General features: G+C 47.5%; 1 protein-coding gene across 1 annotated transcript; it reads left to right on the forward strand.

Annotated features, from left to right (window-relative positions):
• Window positions 1-1,466: 1,466 nt before the first annotated feature.
• Window positions 1,467-11,136, forward strand: LOC137149596 (stonustoxin subunit alpha-like). Its single transcript, XM_067543106.1, has 3 exons — window positions 1,467-1,563; window positions 8,259-10,280; window positions 11,102-11,136. Exons 1-3 carry the CDS (start codon window positions 1,467-1,469, stop codon window positions 11,134-11,136), a joined length of 2,154 nt encoding a protein of 717 aa, XP_067399207.1.
• The last annotated feature ends 12,712 nt before the right edge of the window (window positions 11,137-23,848 follow it).

The following is a 23,848-nucleotide window of genomic DNA, read 5'->3' on the forward strand; positions in this document are numbered from 1 at the left end:
CAGATCATTAATGAAGATGTTGAACAAAACCGGCCCCAGGACTGACCCCTGGGGCACTCCGCTTGTGACCAGTTGCCAGCTAGACATGGAGCCATTGAAGCAGTTTAGTGAAGAAGAAATGTTTGTTCTTCTTATGTTTCATCTACTCAATTTAGATGATTATTATTCAGCGTGTAATACGTATATTGTGATAGTGCCTAGAGGCCAACCAGGTCAGGGTCGCATTGTGCTAGGTGCTGTACAAACATATGATTCTTGCATCTACATTCTGCACTAACAGAAACATTAATGGCCATGAGAGGATCCCACTTCCAGCATTAGTAGAGCCCTACATTAGAACAGCCATACTGGATCGTGAAAAACACATCACTGACTATGAAATCTTGCCTCCCTCACGAAATCTGGTCTTTTATGTACTTTCACCCTGTACTAATCAGCGTTACGCAACTGGGGGTCCTGACCCGAAAGGGGGGTCACAAGGTTATTGGGGGAGGGGGTTTCTGTGCTGCCTTCAGAGCTGGGCGGCCGGACAGCGGGGGCTGGTTGCTCAGCTCTGAAGGCAACACCACCACCAGCAGCAGCACACAGGTAAGGGTGGCATGGTATGGAGGGAGTCAGCACTCTTGCGGAGGGGCCATCATGGGCTTTACATGGTTATATTTTGCTGTTTTTAAATATATATTCATGCTTTGTTACAACATCATGACATTTAAGATTTAAATACCGGAAACTGTGAAATTCAAGGTTTTTAAATGCTGTGACCAGGACATTTACTAAAACGAAGCGTGAATGTGGCAGGGCCATGAACATTAGGCATCCATCTTGGATGGTCGTATTCTAACTCACCTTGGGAAACAAGAGGGACAAAGCTGGTGCTGCTGGAGAACTAAGGAACGGCAGCCGAGATCTACAATGGAATGTGAGTCGTAGCAGACGATGAGGCCTTCAGAAAACATAACGACGGTGAAGCAGCTGGCGTGCTGAGACCACTGCCCATCTTGCTGACCAGTGTCGTCTCAGGGTTTCCTTGTGCTCCCCTGTGTGTCTGTCTCTGTCTCTTGTCCTACACTTAGACTGTCAGCTTCATGGGGCAGGTTAGTTTTGTGTTTGTACGATACTTAGCCAGTGGGGTCCCGGTCCATTAATGGGGCCCCTGTGCCCTACAACAACACAAATAGTAATAAGAAAAAGATGGGATTAAGTAGAGAAAATGCAGCCCGTCCATAGAACCCTTTTCCATGCTCCTTTGAGCTCCACTATGATGCACTTGAGTGTGTCCCTGAAATGATGCAATGTCATCCTCACAAATCTGTGTGTTACTGTGATGCACCAGAGCACCTGGTCAGGAAAGGTTTGACATCGGCAACCAAAGAGCCGTGTTTGAATCTGGTTCCGGATGGGCTTCAGTTTAACTCCTATTATTTCCTGCAGGTGAGACACAGAGGAAAGCATTTGGACATTCAACCATGGCTGCGTCACATGCTACAATTGAGATGCCTGCTCTAGGCCGCCCTTTCCAGCTGGGGATGCTGTATGACTGCCGTAATGAAACCCTCATTCCAGGTAATGCTGGTAGTCCCTGAACTGGGGAGGGAAAGAAGGAAAGGGACACACCCTGAACCACTTTATAGCAGAGAGTGAGCTGATTACAACTGGCCCTTAAACACTTATGGAAACAGCCCAGCACATGAACACAGGGGTCACGGTGTGGGGTTTTTGGATGGGGCAGGATGTATGTGCATTGGGATGGTGGCCCTTCTGACATGCAAGAAAAGAGCGGTGTACAAACGAAATGTTTGATTTCCCAGTTTAATAGAACTCCCACCAGTCCAGCACTGGAGTACAGCCCTATCTCACAGCATCACATACATGTTGGGCTGGAAGGGACATCATGAGATCATCCAAACCAACTGCTTGTGCTGAGGCAGGACCAAGTAAACCTAGCCCATCCCTGACAAGTGTTTGTCCAACCTGTTCTTAAACACCTGCAATGACAGGGATTCCACAACCTCCCTGGAAGCCTGTTCCAGATCTTAACTACCCTTGTAGGAAGAAAGTTTTCCCTAATATTTAACTCCCTAACCCTTCCTGGCTACAGATTACGTTCATTACTTCTTGTCCTGCCTTCAGTGGACATGGAGAACAAGTGATCACTGTCCTTTTTATAACAGTCCTGAACATATTGGAAGATGGTTCTCAGGTCTCCACCTCAGTCTTCTTTTCTCAAAACTAAACTTGCCCAGTTTTTTTAACCTTTCCTCCTAAGTCGGGTTTCTCAATTTTTATCATTTTTGTTGCTCTCCTCTGGACTTTTTCCTCTTTGTCCACGTCTTTCTTAAAGTGCGGTGCCCAAAACTGGACACAGTTCTCCAGCCGAGGCCTCACCCGTGCAGAGTAGAACAGACAATTGCCTCCTGTGTCTTACAGACAAGACTCCTGTAAATACGTCCAAGAAAGATAGGGACCTTTTTTGCAGCTGCATTGCACGGCTGGCTCACATTCAATGTGTGATTCACTCTAACCCCCAGACCCTTTGCAGCAGCTCCACCACCTCACCAGTTATTCCCCATTATGTAGCTCTTTGTGCATTTGATTTTTCTTTTCTAATTGTAGTTCTCTGTATTCGTCTCTATTGAATTTCATCTTGTTGATTTCAGACCAATTCACCCATTTGTCGAGGTCAGTTTGAATTCTAATACTATTCTCCAAAGTGCTTGCAGCCCCACCCAGATTTTCACATTCTGGGGTCCAAACAAGACTGGTGCAGCACTGAGTCCCCTCTTACCCTCTTCAGTGCCTTACAGCTTTGCTATTGTAGCTCTCTGCCCGGGACACTCACCGTCAGTCACAAGCAGGCACTCTGTCTGTGCATTGAGCAGCACTGGGCCAATGCTTTGGGTCCAAGAGCCTGCCTAAAATATCAGATTTCCACTGGTCTCTCGCAGCACTGGGTAACAACTGGCCAGGTGACTCTACTCCACTCTCTTCCCAGCCCCAAATGAGAGGAAAGGCTGAATCTGAAGATGTTGTGTAGGAAGATGTAGGAAGACACAGGCTGGATGTGAGAGTCTAGGGAAAGGACTGAGTCAAAGGTGACACCAAGCCTGTGGGTCCAAACAACCAGAAGGATGGAAGTGCTGCTCACAGCAAACAGAAGTAGCATAAGGCAGTGCTTCCCAAACTGTGGGTTGCAACCTTGAGAGGAATCACAAAAGGGTCCCAGCTGGGCTTACAGTATCTCCCCCACCTGGAGAGCTTTCTTCAACGTTTTCCCTGCGACTCAGGGCCCTGTAGGTTCCTTCTTGCCTTGCAGTATCTACAGATTCAGGGCTGGTGCAACCACTAGGCAAATTAGGTGGTCACCTAGAGCTGCAAAATTTGGGGGGTGGCAAAAAACTACGAACTGAGGATTAAAGCCCAGGGGATGGAGCGATGTGCTAAGGGTGCTTGCGCAGTGACGTGCCTGGGCTCCTCCCCCTGGTGCTGGGATCACTGCGCTGCACCGCCCAGGGATAAAAACAACATGAGGCAGACAGCCAGACCTCCCCGCAACCTGCAACCCAGCACTGGACCCCCCCACCCTCCCGCCCTGGCTCCCCCCAAGTACCAGCACTGAGTACCCTCTAGCTCCACCTACCCCTCTGCGCCCCCTGCAGCACCCCCATCCTGCTTGACTGCCCTGTGCCACCCCTGGCCCCCGCAAAGGCCTGTCCACCCACCCTCTCAGCAAAGGCCATGTGGATCAGCTGTATCTCAGTCTTGCAGCAGGGGGTGGCAATGCTTTTTTGCCTTCAACTTCGCCTGCCTTCTATGATGAGGCGACTGGCTCTGTGGATGTGGGGAAAGTGGTGGATGTGATATATCTTGACTTTAGCAAAGCTTTTGATACTGTCTCCCACATAATTCTTGCCAGCAAGTTAAAGAACTGGCTAGATCATCGGGTTCAATGGGTAGTGATCAACGGCTCGATTTCTGATTGGCAGCCAGTAACAAGCGAAGTGCCCCAGGGGTCGGTGCTGGGGCCTGTTTTGTTCAAAATCTTCATTAATGATCTGGAGGATGGGGTGGATTGCATCCTCATCAAGTTTGCAGATGTCACTAAGCTGGGGGGAGTGGTAGATACCCTGGAAGGTAGGGATAGGATACAGAAGGACCTAAACAAATTGGAGGATTGGGCCAAAAGAAATCTGATGAGGTTCAACAAGAACAAGTGCAGAGTCCTGCACTTAGGACGGAAGAATCCCATGCACAGCTACAGACTGGGGACCACAGGCTAGGCAGAAGTTCAGCAGAAAGGGACTGGAGGGTTACAGTGGACAAGAAGCTGGATACGAGTCAGCAGTGTGCCCTGGTTGTCAAGAAGGCTAATAGCATATTGGGCTGCATTAGGAGGAGCATTGCCAGCAGATCGAGGGAAGTGATTATTCCCCTCTATTCGGCATTGATGAGGCCGCATTTGGAGTATTGTGTCCAGTTTTGGGCCCCCCACTACAAAAAGGAGAAAGTTAGTGGGTTCACATGAGTCTTCAGCACTAGGCCCCCAAGTGGGGCGGAGCTGACAAGGAGTCTGCAAGCACAAACAATAACACGTGAGACAATCTGACAAGGGCAGCTCTGTTCATGGTTCCTCAGTGCCTGGGCGCATGAGAGAAGGGGTGACCTGAAGTGCTACGGGCCTGGGCTTGGGGGAGACGTGGCTGGGACATTCTTACATCTCTGCAATGGCTCATAGGAACCACTGAAGCAGGGCACAAGTTAAGGCAGCCCTGAGTGTACGAGTCACCTCTCTGCACCAGCCGCAGGGCCAGTGCTGGGATGAATCTGGCCCAGGGCTGTAGCTGACAGGCTGGCAAAGAACGGATTATTTTTTATTGAGGTTTGTACGTGTGCGTCCAAGCCCAGTGGCGGGGGTTGCAGCTTTTCCTCAGTCCCAGGCTCCGAGGAAGGCCACAGCACGTTGGTCTATGGTGGGAAAAATCTAGGGTTGGTGAGTCTTTATTCCCTGGCCCCTAGGCGGAGCAGAGCTGGTAGGTAGTTTATAACCCTCGGGCTCTCAGGCAGGGCGGGGCAGCCAAAGTAGTCAGTAGCCCCAGCTCTCAAGCAGACAGGGCTGGCAAGGCGTCTATGGGTCCCCGGCTCAGTATCTTCGGTAGCAATAGATCCGAGGCGACAAGCAGTCCCGGGGTGGCTAGAAAAAGGGGGAGGAGGATGCAGGCCCCCCAACTCCACTGCGTCCCAGCCCAGGGCCCTACCAGTGGCAAAAGGATTCTGCCACTGGGTCAGCAGGGCTCCAGCCACAACAGGCTGACACTGGTACAACCACAAGCTCAGCTAAACTGTAGTTGGCTGCCCCTGGGCTACTTCCTCCCACTCTGAACCTGGGTACCTGGACCCAGGGGTCTTCCTCTGAGTCGCCGGGGTAGACGGCTAGTGGGAGTCCCACTAGTCCCTCACCGTTGGCCGGCGGCAGGTCCGGGAACTCCTCAGGGCCGTCAGCGGATGGCAGCTCCTCCAGGTCACAGGGTCCTGGTGGGTCCTCCAGCACACAGGGCTCCGGCAGCTCTGGCAGGTGCCAGGCGATGGGCAGCTCCTCTAGGTCGTGGCTGGCCTCGGGAGGTCCCTCCCAGTCAGCAGCCTCCGGTAGCTCTTCCCAGTCACCAGGGCCCAGCAGCCCTGGCAGGCCCTTGAGGCTCCGGTCGGTGGGGTGTTTGCTCTGCACAGCTACAGGACCTGTGTCAGGCCCAGACCACACCCTCAGGGAAGGTACATCCTTCTCTGTCAGCAGCTTCCCCTTAACTGAGCTGCTAGGCCGGCCTTTTATACCTCCCCATCCTGTCCTGGCCCCGCCCCTCTGCTCCCGTGGTCTGTGGCCTGCAGTGTCCTGATCTGCCCAGCAGGGGCATCGTGGCCCGTCCTCGGACCCAGGCTCTGAGAAGGCCACAGCACCTTGCTACAGGGAGACACTAAGGTGTGCTTGTAAAGTGAGTAGGATGAACCAAGGGAGAGCAGAAAGATGAAGGAAGGGGTGAGATTGGAGCCAAGACCAGGAGGTTGGATAGGAAGGAGCTGCTGGGGTCGCTGGAGGGATCAGAGGAGGAAAGCATGTAAGAGGCCTTGGTGCAGGTGATGGCAGAAGAAGGTACAGGGAAGGGAGGCAGAGGTGCTATCAGACCTTGTCAATTCTTCTTTGACAAAGGGAATCCTGAATGGAGAGAAATGAGGGGCAAAGAGAGAGAGAGGGTTTAAGGAGAGAATCAAAGGCCTAAAGAGCCACCTGGAATTGTGGGTGTGGGATCTGATGAGGGTGCCAAAGCAGTGCTTCTTGGCCAGGGAGATGGCAGAGCTGTAGAAGGAGAATGTAAATTTTTAGTGGAGCGGGTCAGCCAGGTAGTGGGACTTCTGCCAGATACACTTGGGTGGATGAGAACAGGAGCAGAGACAGTGGAGCGTGGGGCCGCGTTGCACTAGGCACAATACAAACACACAGCAGCAGATGGTCTGTGTCTCAAAGACAGGACAGACACTGGATGAGGTAAGGGGTATAACACACCAGCAGAGTGAGCAATGTGATGGCATCAGACATCATCTTAGCTCCACAGTTATTCACCCCCCCCCCCCCATGCTGGGAGAGTAGATCTTGAGATAGGAGAGAGGGTCAGATGGACCAAGTGTGGAAGAGAGCGTGGAGTAGAGAATATCAGTGGCAAAGACAGTGGAGGAGAGGGAAGACTGGGCAGGGAGGATTGGACCAGGAGCAGAGGAGAAGTTGTGGACGTTGATGGATTTGGAAGTTCTTTTTCCCCTCTTCCCTCTTGGGTGAGCCTAGTTCAACTGGACCCAGGACTCTGAAACTGACTAATTATTTAAAGGTCAATGGCTTAAAGGGTTTTGATTTTCAAGTTTTCCAAAAAAAAAAACCAAACAAAAAAATTCAACTTGCTTGGTCTCAGTCCAAAGAAAAGTTCAGCAATGGAGATAAAAGGGGTTATAACTAAGTGAGGTTTCAACCTTACCTAGGGCAGTTGCTAACAAGAATTCTATAGCTCTAAACAGAGATGACCTCAGTGAAGGAACTATTCCCAAGAGCAGCAAAACCTGAATCTTCCGAAAGCAGAAATCCAAGCCCAAGGCAATGAAAACAGTAAGGAGGCTGTTGAGGGTAAGGTTTCAGCCTTAGAATACCAAAGGGATCTCACTAAACTGGATGGCTGGGCAACAAAATGGCCGATGAAATGCAATATTGATAAAGGCAAAGTAATGCACATTGGAAAGCATAATCCCAGCTATAGATACAAAATCATAGGGTCTAAATTGGCCATTATCATGCAAGAAAAATCTTGGTGTTGTGAACAGTTCTCTGTAAACATCCACTCAATATGCAGTGGCAGTCAAAAGAGCTAATAGTATGGTAGGAATCATTAGGAAAAGGATATGTAAAACAGAAATTACAATGCCAATATATAAATCCACGGTATGCCCACAGCTGAATACTGCATGCAGCATGGGTTGCTCCATCTCTGAAAAGATATATTAGAATTGAAAAAGTACACAAAGGGCAACAAAAATATTTAGGGATATGGAACAGCTTCCATATGAGGAGAGATTAAAAGAACGGGAATTGTTCAATTTAGAAAAGAGACGACTAAAGGGGAATATGACAGAAATCTGTAAAATCACAACTGGTTTGGAGAAAGTGAATAAAGAAGTGTTATTTACTCCCTCACATAACACAAGACGTAGGGGCACCCAATGAAATTAATAGGCAGCAGGTTTAAAACAAACAAAAGGAAGTACTTCTTCACACAACGCACTGTCAAACAGTGGAATTCACTGCCATGGAATTCATATGCCATAGCGTAACTGGGTTCAAAACAAGAATTAGGTAAGTTCCAGTAGGATAGGCTCATCAAAGGCTATTAGCCAAGATGGTCATAGACACAACCTCATGCTTTGGGTGCACCAAAACTTCCAACTGCCAGAAGCTGAGAATGGACAACAGGAGACGGGTTACTTATTATTTGCACTGTTCTCTTCATTCCCTCTGAAGCATCTGGCACCGGCCACTGTCAGAGACAGGATACTTGGCCAGATGGACCATTGGTGTGACCCAGTGTGGCTGATCTTATGTTCTTAATTCTACTTTCTGTATTTATTATCTGCATTTGAATTTCAGATAAAGTCCTTGAGAACAAATATGTCACCATATCAGATTCTTCTCTCTTTTGTCACTAACCATATGTCTATCTGTGATTTTCCAGGGTTCACTTTATGGGACCTGGAGACACTTCAAAACAATGTGGATACAAAACCACAACCCAACACTGAATTTGAGATCATTGCATCGGACACCTCTGCTCTCAATGTCACAGCATCACTGAAGGCCAGTTTTCTGGGGGGATTGGTTAAAGTAGATGGATCTGCCAAAAACTTAAATGACACCAAGAACTCTCAACATCAGGCCCGAGTTACTCTGCAGTATTCAACAACAACAAAGTTTGAGCAGCTGACTATGAAACATTTAGGGCGCCCTGAAGTATTTGACCAAGGCACGGCCACCCATGTGGTCACGGCTGTGCTGTACGGGGCTCAGGCTTTCTTTGTGTTTGATAGGGAACTTTCTTCTTCTGAGAACGTACAAGAGATAGAGGGAAATCTCCAGGTTATGATTAAAAAGATACCCCTGGTCTCCATCGAAGGGGAAGGAGCTCTCAAAATGGATGACAAGGAAAAATCACAAGCTGAAAAATTTAATTGTAAGTTTTATGGTGATTTTGCTCTTGAGAACAATCCAGCTACTTACCAAGAGGCCATGAAAATATATTCCACCCTCCCAAAGCTGCTGGGTGACAAGGGGCAGAAGGCCGTACCAGTGAGAGTCTGGCTGTACCCGCTGACCAAACTGGATTCCAAAGCTGCTCAGCTGGTGCGTGACATCAGCACAGCACTGGTCTTTGATGTTCAAACCGCCCTGGAGCAACTGACAGAGCTAGACATGCGATGCAACGACATGGTGAAGAGTCCAATTGCCTCAACCTTCCCCGAAATCAAGAGGAAAATCCAGCAATTCAAAGATCTGTGTAAGCAACACAGACAGACTTTCCAAAAAGAGCTAGCAAGAACCTTGCCCGCTATCCGGGGAGGCGGAGCAGAGGAAGGGGACCTGGTGGACATTATAACCAACAAGGAGCAGTCTCCATTTGCTGCCCATCAACTCAATGAATTTCTGGGTAAGAAACAGCAAGAAATGGATTTTGTCAATTCCTACCTAGCTGATCTAGAGGGGGTGGAAGTCGTATCCTCCCAGAGCGAGCTACAACGAATAGTTCTCAGCCCCAGCCATGACTTCGTTGTCTCTCTTGCACTCACTTCACTGCACAACGAGGAATCCTATTTATCAGAATTGAACCTTTGGCTGCAGAGACAATTGATGAAGAAAACTCATGATCCAGCATTAGCCAGTTCTGCCTGGGAGAAACCAAAATCCAAACAGTGGTTTGAGGAAGAAGAGATCAGAAGAAAAGCACAACAAGCCGTAAAGTCCTTCTCTGACTTTGCTCGTGTCAATAAATCTAATGGGAAGACCCGGTTCATTATGGCCTCTGTTCCAGAGAAGGACAATCCCGGAGCTTCCATTTACCTGTGTGAAAACAGAGAGCTGGTCAGCACCAGCTTTGAGCCTCCATCAAAACCTCTTCCTCCCCTGATTGATGGAATCAGACATGACCATGTGCAGCTCACGTTTAAACCAGCAGTCTATGGAAGGGCTGCGATATCCGGCTATCGGGTAGAGTACAGAATTGTAGGGCAGGAGAACTGGACAGCTGTGAATGTAAATAACAAACAAGAGACCTTCACAGTAACCGGGCTACGTGCAAACACTGAGTACCAGTTCCGATACGCTGCGGTGAGCAAACCAGGGCTCAGTGAGAGCAGCGACGTGAGTGATACCGTGAAGACTCTTCCTACCAGCCCTCCTGGGAAGCCTGTCACAGATACTGTAGAATCATCTGCCATCACCCTCTCCTGGGAGAGTCCCAGTGTCATTGGAGATGGGGTCAGTATAATGGAGTACAAGGTGGAATATAAGGAGGAGGCTGGAGGTGAAAGGTCTGAGCAGGAAGACAAATGGCTGGAACGAAGGACAGGAGAGAGAACTGGATCTTATCACATTGATGGACTGAGGCCTGAGACACGGTACAGATTCCGAGTGTCGGCTGTGTGTGTGGACGGGGCGGTGAGTGACCCAGGTGAGGAGAGCTGGATCTCAACGCTAAAGAAAGGTAAACATTTAAATAAATCAGATTATTCTTCCCTCAACTACAGCCCTCTAGTCCCTGGAGCTACTGGATCAGAATCCTTATCAAGGGAATTAATCTACAATATTCTGGGTGTATAATGCAGGGTCAGCTTCCATGCAAATAATGAATAAAATTAGAAATAAATCCTAGCGTCCAGTTAAACACCCCAGCTGGTTCCTGTGCATGGACTGGATGGCTGAGGTGACCAATTCCCCAGACCCAGGCCACAGAGAGAATCTGTTGGACTGTATAATAAGAGTTCTGATGTGGAGTGGTGCTGGGCACAGAGACAATGACAGGTTTGATTAGGATAAGGAGGATGCTGTTATGTTCCCAGTTCCTGTTGCCAACCCAACCGGGCAGAGTTAAGGTTGTGTGGGAAATGTCACCCTAACTTTGCATTTCCTGGTTTTCCATGTGTGACTTTGGGAATTAAAGTCATGCTTTGGAAGGGCCTGAGGAGCACAGGGCAGGGATGTGTGTGTGTGCTGGGATCTGGAGAGCCTCTACCCCTCTATGAGGGAATGACTCCTCCTGCTCCCCCTCATATGAACTGGGATCTGGGTGAGGCATCTCCCTTCTTGGGGTATCTGTACCCTTTCCCCCTTCATGGAGAAGCCATAATCTGGGGGGACCTTGCATCTTTGGGATGGGCTGAGCCCTTCTGCCTGCCTCCATGTGTGTGCCAGAATCTGGGGTATCTGTCTCTTTGAGGGGGTCTGAGCCCCTGTGTGTGTGGACTGGGATCTGGGGAGCCCCAACTCTCTAAGGGGGTCTGATCCGCCTTCCTCCATGTGATGCAGGATCCTGGGGGCTCTGTCCCCCTGAAGGGATGTGAACCCCTGTCCCTGGCCCCCCACGTGAGCTGGCATGTGTATAAGTCCTGCCCCTCGTGGGAGGGGAGCTGAGAACAGACATGCTTAGTGCATATCACAGCATCTCCACCCCTGACACTTAACAGTACAAAACAGAACCAGAACGAGCCTCACCAGCAATCTGGGGAAACTAAACACCCCTGGGCGCCTCTCAGAGGCAATACTTGCCTTCTCACAAGCACCGAGTCTGTGTATAGCAAAAGAAAACTTGCATTAAAAGGACCCCAGAATTAAATAGGAAAAACACCACAACCATAACTGGAAAGCATGTAACCATAAGTGAACACTCACCCACAGTACGTTGGGCAGAGTGCTTTGACTCAGTTTCTCACCTTGCAGTGCGAAAGTCTGACAAATGACTGTCCCTTTAGCATACCACTCCCCTTTCCCTCTGCTGCACCCATCCAAAGTTGGTTGTCCTCGGCCAGCGAAGTCCCTGAGGGCAGAGATGTGTTCACATGGGTCCACTTCCCATCCCTGAAACGGCGGAGGGTGCTGAGCATTGCCTCCGCAGCTGCCACTGACTCTGCAACCGGCTCAATGCTGCTGCTGCTGCTCTATCAGCTGCTGCTCGTCTCTGCTGCTGTTCACAGCTACTGCTGTCTGCTGGCTCCAATTCTGTGACGCTGTGTCCTGGATCCCCCACTTAGCCCAGCTCTTGGTGATTTCAGCGGGTAGTGGGGGACCTCTGTGCTACTGCTACTGTGCTACTGCTGCTTCATTGTCTTTTACTGCAACACTCTCCCCATGCCGGGTCTAAGGTTAGATCCTAGACCAGCTCATCCGTGATGTCAGCTGGAGTAACCACTGAACAGAAACAAGGGCTCTCCGCTGAGCCCAATCAGCTGTCTCTAAACACTGCAGGGGGAGGGTCAAATGCTGCCTAGGACTCTTTAGGCAAAACCCACATCAGCAGAACATCTAATCTATCTATCTAACTTTAGCCCCTGCTTAACCAGTGAGGTTCAGCTTAGGGTGACCCCTCAGTCAGGGCAGGGTAAGTACCGTTCTGCTGCCCTTCACTCACGCAGTCATTTCATTACCCCTGCACTCAGCACTGACCTGAATGAGAACCCACAGCCAGCCACAACTGATCCCTTTGGCAAAGCAGCTCCATCTGCTGAGCACCTGGGCAGCGTAGGTGTGTCTACTAGAGAGACAAGTCGGGAGAAGGTGCGGGAGGAGTCATATCTTTTATTGGACCAACATCTGTTTGTGAGAGAGATTGAAATGCTTCCACCATAGGGTTGAAGAGCTGAAGAAGTGGAGCTCTAACTGGGGCAGGCAGATTGAGGCCAAAATCTGGTCTCCATTCTAAGATACACCATACTAGTGTACTCTTTTTCATATTCACTTTCAGACATGCTGTATAAGGGTGGGTTAGCCACAGGTGTGATGTTCCCTTCTGCAATTTGGATTGGTGAAACGCTGTGTCACCCCAGTCACCCGCTCCTGGAGCCCATTTTATAGATTCATAGCCTATAAGTTCAGAAGTCTTACTCTACTTTGCTGTGTGAACTCCCCCTCCTGGGCAGCTCATGCTCAGCCACCAGCAAGAAAGTTGCCCCCCCAACTCAGTGGGTGAGTGTCTCTAGCCAGCCACTCATGGGATTATGCAATAGGATGATGCCAGCCACTATCCCCAGTCCCAGATGCACCCTAGGAACTGCCGTCTTATAATGTTCAGTGCTGCCCACTGCACATTGCAAGTTCATATATTCATCAATTTATCAACAAAAATTAATATGCACCTGCCTTGTCACTTCAAATGGAGTCTCCAACACACCTTAGACCAAATGCACTGCTTTAGATAAAACAAACAAACACATTTATTAAGTACAGAAATATTTTAAGTGATTATAAGTTAGAGGAAAACAAGTCAGATTTGATTCAGAGAAAACAAAAGGCAAATTACATTCAAAACTAAGCTTAACACTTTCAGCAACCTTACATATTCAGATAATTCTCACCACAGGCTGCCTGGTCTGCCTCCAGCCAGGCCCTCCCCCTGTTATCAGCACTTTAGTTGCTTGGTGATGTTTGTAGATGGAGGTAGAAGAGAGAGAGAGTGCGGGGCAAAATGTTTCTCCTTTTTAAAATGTTCCTTCTCCCACCTGGAGCTTTGCCCGCCCCTCTCCCCGATTCAGGATCAGGCGACAAACAATGTCTGTGTATGGTTCCCTCCATGTCCTGAGTCACTGAGGTCCTTTGTGGATTCATTTGCTGTCGTCTAGGCTAGTCCTTTGTTCCTGGAATGTTGAGTTGGGTTGTTCTATACAAGCTCTAATGAGGTGCGAACTGCCCCTCTGCTCAAAGAGTCTTGCTTGGGTATGTTTTAAGCCATGAGTCATATCCTTGGGTATAACACATAGCGAAACCTCATAACCATACACATGACATTGCAACAAACATATTACTATAACAACAATATTCAGTATGTCATGAGCATTCTAGAAACATCTTACATGACATACTTTACATTGAACAATACACAATTAAACTATAAGGGTGATCATGGGAGGTGCAGTGTGTCACACTAGGATACCTACTGCACGTGTTAGGTGGTGACTTTCTTACACCTTTTTGTTGCCCAAGTCTCATGTCATTCCCCATTCCATAGGGGGCACCTATTAATTTTCCCACAGTTAGTACTAGGTTTCTATGTACAGTCTTTATTTGCCCTGGTCCCATTTCAGATTTAATCTTGTAGACCAGCGGATCTCCCAGTTTTTCCATCACCAAGTAAGGTATTGCCTTCCATCTGTCAGCTATCTTCTGTTTGCCAGCAACATCCAAATTTCACAACAGAACTCTGTGCCCTGCTCATGCAAACACACTCTAGCATCATACCAATGCTTGTAACTGTCTGAGTTCTCCCATTCTGCACCTGTAGCTAACCAATAAGCATCCTGCACCTTTTCTCTGAATCAGGAGACCTATGACTGATGTGTGTCATAGCTATCTCCATCCTCTGAAACCCCAAAGCATAAGACTATGGGTAATCTGGGTTCTCACCCAAATATCAAGAGATACGAGGTGACTCCTGTAGCATTGTTCTTTACGGCATTTTAGGCATGTCCCAAAAATACAATGTGCTGGTTCCACGTTTTCTTCTACTGTGGACATAAAGTCCCTTGCATCTTTAACAGAATTCAGTTAAACCTCTCTGGCTGAAGGTCACCTTGTAGGTGATACAGGGTTATCCTGGACTTTTTAACTCCTGTCATCCCGAGCACCTCCTTCAGAAGGTGACTCTCAAAGTCCTGGCCATGGCTGGAGTGTATCCTACTCGGGAATCCTTACACTGAAAAATATTTCTTGAGCGATTGTGGTGGCCTTCTGGTCACATGTGAGATATGGCTGCACATACCATGTAAAGTGGCCAGTCACTACTAATATGTTCCTATCATTCCACTTCCAAAGACAAGAAATCAGTGTATACCAGATCCAAACGTTTTCCATTGGTGATATTCTCCAGATATACAGCTTTAGTGGGCAGAGTTTTCCTTTGAACACCCTGAGTGCATGTCTTGCATTTCCTGCAAATGTCCTCAGCACCTTAAGACCCACCCCCTGGGGTATTACTTCCATGGTCAAAATGGACACCTAACTGGAAGCAAGTGAGTGGCATGTGACCCCTTCTAAGGACTTCTCCTACTGTCCTCCACCAGTTGGAGTGTTTCATCCCCGTAGGACCGCCCTGTGAGCAGATTTGCCCAACTGGGAGAAGTTCTGGGGCAGGCTGACCCATCCAGAAGTGGGTCTTGTGACCCCTCTAAGAACTCCTCCCACCATCCTCCACCAATTAGAGTGGGTTTTCCCCTTAGGACCTCCCTGAGAGCAGATTTGACCAATCGGGGGTAGGTTCCGGGGTCAGTTGACCCTACCAGAAGAGGGTCATATCACGACTCTGAGAATACCTCCCACCACCGTCTACTAATTGTAGTGGGTGTCAGACCACCACTCTCTATCAATTGGAATGGATTTCAGCCCCCTTAGGCCATCCCAGAAGGAAAACGTGCATCAGTTGGAATCTCTAGGCCGGAAGCCCCCTGATCTCTGGAGCTTGATAGTTGGCCAGCCAGTTGCACCTCCCCCCAGAAGTCCCAGCACAGAAGAAGCCATTCTCATGTCAAGAATGTTTCAGAAATCATAGAAACACTGAGTGGAAACATGAACTCCTTCACCACCCCCATGAGAACTTCAGAATTTTTTATAGCTCCAAGGGCCTTTGACCACCTGTGGAGAAAGTGCTACATCAGCAACAGTTCCAAGGAGGGAGGAGTGGCTGAAGGGAGCCCCTTGGCTCAGCTGTAGATGAATGTGCCTCACCACAACCCCGAAAACCTAGCGCTCGTGAGGTAAATGGAGAAGTTGCTGTGCAGGTAAATGAACAATAAGAGGTGATAGTTGATGATGGGGTGTAATGGCGTAGAAATCAACCCTGGGTCACGTAAATCTAAAAACAGGCGGTGGGGGTTTACAGCTTTTTCTTTTCTGAAAATCTCTCGACAGCTCAATGATGCCTTTCTAGAGGCCTTTGAGAACCTACACATCAGTAGGCCTGTGGGAGTAAATCTGTCATACATCAGCTGTTTTTGCTCATGTCTGAGACACAGATCTCGAAAGGTAAACAGTGGTTTTAAGTACATTTTAACAGCAATAGACATTCTATCCAAATATGCTATGGCCTTAGACCTAAAAAAGAAGACAGGTGATGAAGTATCCAAGGCCTTTAAAGATATTTTCAGCGAAGGTCGCATGCCTCAAAAATTACAAACCAATAGGGAAAAGGAATTTTTAAACAAACCTTTAAGCAGATGGTTAAAGTAGCATGATGTCCACCATTTTGTTACTAATAGTGAAGTCAAAGCAGGGGTTGTGGAGCGATTTAACAGAACTTTAAAATCTAGGATGTGGAGATATTTTACTTCCCATAACACCTTTTGCTACATTGACATGCTACCTGAGTTTATAAAGAGTTACAACTGAAGTTTTCACAGAACTATACATACCAGATCCATTGAGCTTAATCCCTCAAATTCTCTGAAGGTGTGGAAAATGGTTTACGGAGACAGTTTTAAAATAAAACCGATTTTTGCCCCCTTTTAGAAAAGGCAACCACATGAGACTATCTAAAACCAAAGGACCTTTTAAAAAATGTTTTGAATAAATGTTTACCGATGAGATATTTATAGTGGATGAAGCCTTATCCAAGGGCCAGAGACCTGTCTATCAAATAAAAGATTACAAAGGTGAGACAGTTACTGTATATTTTTACTCTGAAAAATTACAAAAAGTAAACCCCAAACAGGACAGGATTTACAGGATTGAAAAAGTTCTAGTGGAGAAAGGAAAAGGGAGAAAAAAGCAGCTACTGGTGAAATGGTTGGAGTGGCCCGATAAGTTTAAAAGTTGGGTGGAAGCTTCTCAACTTAGTGACATTTAGACGCAAAAGAAAATGATTACTCCTGCAAAGAGAAAAAAAAAGGAATGAGCAACAGCAGCTTTTACATCACTTTGCCCAGCAATGACAGCTCTGGGGTTTTTACCCAAAACACCAGCTCAAACTTTACCATACAGCTAATTAAGCCCTTGGATCTCGCAGGTGCCTGGGAGCTGGGGTTAGTGGAAATACAATACCCACACAGCTGGAACAGTATCAATGAAGACACCCCTTTTGAAATCACCTTTGGAAATAAGAAATGGAGTTTCATCCTATGACGAGGTTATTACTCATCCATACCTGAATTACTGGATCATATGAACAGTACTGTGGCTTGTCACCCCAGAGCACCTGAGGTGGTCATGAACCGTGACCCAGTGGGTAGAAGAGTTAGACTTAAATCCACCAGTGTTGTTTATACATTTTCTATGGCGAGGAGCTAGCTCATATTCTGAGTTTGGGCTCCAAGTGCACCGTCCAAAAAATCTCCTTCTCAGCAGACATTACAGGGGGTTTCAACTCTTGGAACAGAAGAGACACGTCACATTTGGCTTTGGCAAGGTGATAATCAAGCTGCACCTGCGTTCCTGGAGAGAGCGAGGCTTCTAGAAAGCAAAACACTCAGGTGACCCTAAAAAATTACGGCGACCCCACTGTTTACAGCAACTATTACAAAGGCCAGGTTGGATACGTCCTTCCTGGATATCATGGGACACCCATGATGTACGGGGCTGGTGTGGGAGGAATATTCCATAGCCTCTTTTGAAAAGACGTATCACTTTTGAGGAGGGGGCTAGAGATTATTAAACCCCACGTAAAAACCGCCGCTCAAAACATAGCTAGAGATGTGGTAGACCACGTCTCCCACGCTGTTCTGGAGAAAAGAACCCATGGACATGGACATGTACATATACAATGTACATCAACCACAATCCCCCCTGTGAAGATGGATTCCTCAATCCATCTGCACAAGAGGGACTAGGGCTGATGTACATTAAAAGGAGGAAGAGAAAGAGAAATGACCATGACGCATGGGTCCCCTGAAACCCTTTAGAATCATAGAATCATAGAATATTAGAGTTGGAAGGGACCTCAGGAGGTCATCTAGTCCAACCCCCTGCTCAAAGCAGGACTAACCTCTGCTATATCATCCCAACCAGGGCTTTGTCAAGCTGCAGCTTAAAAACCTCTAAGGATGGAGATTCCACCACCTCCCTAGGTAACCCATTCCAGTGCTTCACCACCCTCCTAGTAAAAAACTTTTTCCTAATGTCCAACCTAGACCTCCCTCCCTGCAACTTGAGACCGTTGCTCCTTGTTCTGTCATCTGCCACCACCGAGAACAGCCTAGCCCCATCCTCCCTGGAACCCCCTTTCAGGTAGTTAAAGGCCGCTATCAAATCCCCCCTCACTCTTCTCTTTTGCAGACTAAACAAGCCCAGTTCCCTCAGCCTATCCTCATAAGTCCTGTGCTCCAGCCCCCTAATCATTTTTGTTGCCCTCCGCTGGACTCTCTCCAACTTGTCCACATCCTTTTTGTATTGGGGGGCCCAAAACTGGACACAATATTCTAAATGCGGCCTCACCAATGCCGAATAGAGGGGAATAATCACTTCCCGTGACCTGCTAGCAATGCCCCTCCTAATGCAGCCCAATATGCCATTGGCCTTCTTGCCAACCAGGGCACACTGCTGACTCATATCCAGCTTTTTATCCACTGTTACCCCCAGGTCCTTTTCTGCAGAGCTGCTACCCAGCTCGTCGGTCCCCAGTCTATAGCTGTGCATGGGATTCCTTCTTCCTAAGTGGAGGACTCTGCACTTTTCTTTGTTGAACCTCATTAGATTTCTTTTGGCCCAATCCTCCAGTTTGTTTAGGTCACTCTGTATCCTATCCCTACCTTGCAGGGTATCTACCACTCCCCCCAGCTTAGTGTCGTCCGCAAACTTGCTGAGGGTGCAATCTACCCCATCCTCCAGATCATTAATAAAGATGTTGAACAAAACCGGCCCCAGGACCGACCCCTGGGGAACTCCACTTGTGACCGGTTGCCAGCTAGACATGGAGCCATTGATCACTACTCGTTGAGCCCTATGCTCTAGCCAGTTCACTATCCATTTTATAGTCCATTCATCCAACCCATACTTCTTTAACTTGCTGATAAGAATACTGTGAGAAACCGTATCAAAAGCTTTGCTAAAGTCAAGGTATATCACATCCACCGCCTTCCCCACATCCACAGAACCAGTCACCTCATCATAGAAAGCAATCAGGTTGGTCAGGCATGACTTTCCCTTGGTGAATCCGTGTTGACTGTTCCTGATCACCTTCCTCTCTTCCAAGTGCCTTAAAATGGATTCCTTAAGGACCTGCTCCATGATCTTTCCAGGGATTGAGGTGAGGCTGACCGGTCTGTAGTTCCCCGGATCCTCTTTCCTCCCTTTTTTGAAGATGGGCACTATATTTGCTTTTTTCCAGTCGTCAGGGACCTCCCCCTGTTGTCACGAGCTTTCAAAGATAATAGCCAATGGCTCTGAAATCACCTCAGCCAACTCCCTCAGCACCCTCGGGTGCATTGCATCCGGCCCCATGGACTTGTGAATGTCCAATCCTTCTAAATAGTCTTGAACCCGTTCCTTCAGCACTGCGGGATGTTTGCCTCCTTCCCATTCTGTGCCACCCAGTACAGCAGTCTGGGAGCTGATCTTGTCTGTGAAGACAGAGGCAAAAAAGGCATTGAGTACCTCAGCTTTCTCCACATCCTCCGTCACTAGGTCGCCTCCCTCATTCTTTAAGGGGCCTACACTTTCCCGAATCTTCCTCTTGTTGGCAACATGCCTGTAGAAACCCTTCTTGTTCCCCTTCACGTCCCTTGCTAGCTGCAACTCCAATTGTGCTTTGGCCTTCCTCATTTCACCCCTGCACGTTCGAGCAGTGTTTATATAATCCTCCCTAGTCATCTGACCAAGCTTCCACTTCTTGTAAGCTTCTTTTTTGCGTTTAAGTTCGCCAAAGACTTCTTTGTTAAGCCAAGCTGGACGCCTACCATATTTGCTATTCTTTCTGCACATCGGGATGGTTTGCTCTTGTGCCCTCAATAAGGTTTCTTTAAAATACAGCCAGCTCTCTTGGGTTCCTTTCCCCCTCATATTAGCCTCCCAGGGAATCCTGCCCATCAGTTCCCTGAGGGAATCAAAGTCTGCTTTTCTGAAGTCCATGGTCCGTATCCTGCTGTTCCCCTTTCTTCCTTTCATCAGGATCCTGAACTTGACCATCTCATGGTCACTGCTGCCTAGGTTGCCACCCACTTCTACTTCCCCTACCAAATCTTCCCTGTTTGTGAGCAGCAGGTCAAGAGAAGCACGGCCCCTAGTTGGTTGCTCCAGCACTTGCACCAGGAAATTGTCAGCGACACTCTCCAAAAACTTCCTGGATTGTTTGTGCTCTGCTGTATTGCTCTTCCAGCAAAGGGCTTTTATGTGCAGGGCCGGCCATAAGCGAAAGAACAATTGGGAAGCGTGAGAGAAATAGGAGACACTCTCCACCTAGTAAAAGAGAGATATTTTAATCAACATGACTTTTGTTCACTATGAGTGTGAAGAGTGCACCACATCCGTACTAGCCTTGTTCCAAATAGCCCCTATGCAGATCAGCATCGAGAAAAGCATCTACATCGAGGTGGTGCCTCTATCGGCCGTTATTCTATGGCATCATGGACAATATTCTGTGGAAAGAAAGTTTCTTTATGAAAAATCTAATCATCTTGGAATCAAAGATTTTTCCCTAATGGAACCAATGAGAATGTCAGGGAAATGGAATAGTGCTGAAAAAGCCTGGCTGCGTTTCCTTAAGGGCACTACAACTGAATGAAGACTGTGGCAGCAGAGCCACGTATGATGAGGCTGCTGCACCAAAAAACAAAGATGGGGGCAACCCTGGGAGGGGAACAGGCCATTGTGCTTCCCAGCTCCCAGAGGGAGGCTGAGAGCTAACAGAGCTTCTGCTGTCATGGAAGAAGGATGCAGATCTGCTGGGCTAAGAAGGGGAAAGAGACTGATACTTGTACTGGAGACCCAGTGGACTAAGGGGTGGACTATGACACTGCCAAGGTCCTCTAAAGTAGAGAGGCCAATATCCTGACTGAAGCTGTCTACAGGTTGTCTTTCTGTTCCTTTATGCTTTTATCTAACCTCGTTTGCTGGCTGCAGACGGTTTTGTTTGTTTCTCCTGGGACCCTGAGAGGGGAAGAAACTGACAGACAGCCTTGGCCAGGTGATAGACTGACACACCTCACAGTGCCCGCAGGGGTGGGGGCAGCTGGACCCACATGCTTGAGCTCCCCACATAACTCCTAAAGTGGGTGCTTTGCCCAGAACAGGTTTGTGTCCTTACCTTGGTCTCACCTATTTTCTGACTGTAGCACACAATAGTTTAGTGTCCTAAGGGATGTAAGACTTTGGTCTAACTACAGTTGTTGGTCTTGGTGCAGGGGTGGCTGGCTGATGACAGACAGAAGGTCAGATGACCTGGTGTCTTTTCTGGCCTTAAACCCCCTGCAGGTGCCTAGAGCACTGATACACCTCGTTCCCTCCTAATCTCTGCCAATGACAAATAGTAATCTAATCTCCTGTGGGTCTCATTTACTTTTGTCTCATTTCAGTTGTTGGGTTTAGTGTGTGGGTGCTGGGTGGGGTTGATGGCCTGTGATATACAGAAGATTGGACTAGATAATATAATGGCCCCTTCTGGTCTTAAATTCTATAGCTCTAACACAGCAGCAGCTGAGATCAGATGCACAGGTAAAAAAGTAACTAGTAAGAGTATTAGCCACTTAAAAGTACAGTTTATAAAGTTTAATTTTTTGAACTAAAGCCATCCACAAAATTTAGGCACTATTGAGCTCCTCAAAATCTCCACTCAACTGCTGCCTGACCATGCAGGCACTTGGTGCCACATTTTTGCTGTAAAAATCCCCCTAAAGGCCTAATTTTCTGCCAGTGGGCATGTGCACAGATGTCCCAGGCAGGCACTTGGGCACCTATATCACATCTAAGTGCCCAGGGAATTCTGCAACCAGGAGAAATTAGGTGTTGCCTCACCTATCTCACCTGCAGGGCCCAATCTGGTAGGTGTGCACCAAGCAAAACTGCTGAAGGGAGAGGCCTCCCTTATACCTTTTAGCCCAGTGGTTAGGGCACCAACACAGGACGTGTGGGAGCTCAGTTCAATTCCCTTTCTGTCTGATAAGCAAAGGGGTCTCTGCTCCTCAGGTGAGTGCCTTAACCACTGCACTACAGGTATTCTGATGTGGGACCCTCAGTCTCTCCTGTCAAAGCTGTTGCACTGCATGACAGGATCTCCAGGGTACAACCTGGAACTGTGGGATCACTGTGCCCCCTTAACTCTCCAGCCTGGGCTGGCTCTCACAGTGCTTTGCCAGTGACAAGCAGCAAATCCCTCCAGGCACTGTGATCACTCAGCCACCAGCATACAGAGACACACCTAGCTAAGTTGCATGAATGCTCTCCAAGCCACTCATGAACTTTACGCAGGGAAACATCAGCAAGTCTCCCAAGCCCCCAGCCTCGTACCCCAGAAATATATCATCTTGCACTGCTCTAGACCTTCTTTTGAACAGTGCAAACTTATTAATTAGTTTGCCACTTCATCAAAGGAAAGTGGATATGCACCAGCCTTTGTAACCTGAGCAGATTTCCCAAGCACTTTAGACAAACTCACTGGTAAGGATGAAACATTAAAATAAGAACATAAGAACGGTCATACTGGATCAGCCCAATGGTCCATCTTGCCCAGTATCCTGTCTTCCAACAGTGCCCAATGCCAGGAGTTTCAGAGGGAATGAACAGAACAGGTAATCAGCAAAGATACAGCCTGTCACCTACCCAGTCTCTGATCAACAACAATCCCTGCCCATCTGGCTAACAGCCATTGATGGACCTATCCTCCATGAAATCAACTAGCTCTTTTTTTAACCCTGTTTTGTCTTGGCCTTTACAACATCCTCTGGCAAGGAGTTCCACAGGTTGACTGTGCATTGTGTGAAGAAAGACTTTCTTTTGTTCGTTTTAAACCTACTGCCTATTAATTTCATTTGGTGACTCTTAGTTCTTGTGTTATAAGAAGGAGTAAATAACACTTCCTTATTAAGTTTCTCAACACCAGTCATGATTTCATAGACCTCTATCATATCCCCCTTAGTTGTCTCTTTTTCAAGCTGAAAAGTCATAGTCTTATTAATCTCTCCTCATATAGAAGCTGTTCCATACCCCTAATCATTTTTTTGCCCTTTTCTGTACCTTTTCCAATTCCGATATATCTTTTTTGAGATGGGGTGACCCGATCTGTACAAAGTATTCAAGGTGTGGGCGTACCATGGATTTATAAAGAGATAATGTGATATTTTCTGCCTTATTATCTATCCGTTTCCTAATGATTCCCACCATTCTGTTAGCCATTTTGACTGCCACTAAAAATTGAGTGGATGTTTTCAGAGAACTATCCACAATGACTCCAAGATTTCTTTCTTGAGTGGTAATAGATAATTTAGATCCCATAATTTTATATGTATAGTTGGGATTATGTTTTCCAATGTGCATTACATTGCATTTATCAACATTGAATTTCATCTGCCATTTTGTTGCCCTGTCACCCAATTTTGTGAGATCCCTTTATAACTCTTCACAGCCTGCTTTGGACTTAACTATTGGGAGTAGTTCTGTATCATCTGCAAATTTTGTCACCTCATTGTTTACCCCTTTTCCCAGATCATTTATGAATATGTTAAACTATATTGGTCCCAGGACAGACCCCTGGAGAACACCACTATTTTCCTCTTTCGCGTCTGAAAATTGACCATTTATTCCAAGCCTTTGCTTCCTATCTTTTAAACAATTACTGATCCAGGGGAGGACCGTCCCTCTTATCCCATGCTGTCTTATTTTGCTTAAGAGCCTTTGGTGAGGGACCTTGACAAAGGCTTTCTGAAAATTTAAGTACACTATATCCACTGAATCACCCTAGTCTACATTCTTGTTGTCCCCCTCAGAGAATTCTAGTAGATGGTGAGACATGATTTCCCTTTATGAAAACCTTGTTGATTCTTCCCCAACAAATTGTGTTCATTTTTGTGTCCAATCATTCTATTCTTTGCTATAGTTTCAGCCAATTTACCTGGTACTGAAGTTAGGTATACCGGACTGTAATTGCTG

The sequence above is a fragment of the Emydura macquarii genome, unplaced genomic scaffold (assembly GCF_026122565.2).
Source record: "Emydura macquarii macquarii isolate MOO-44397 ecotype Brisbane River unplaced genomic scaffold, CSIRO-AGI_Emac_v2 contig_778, whole genome shotgun sequence".
In the NCBI taxonomy this organism is placed as follows: Eukaryota; Metazoa; Chordata; order Testudines; family Chelidae; genus Emydura; species Emydura macquarii.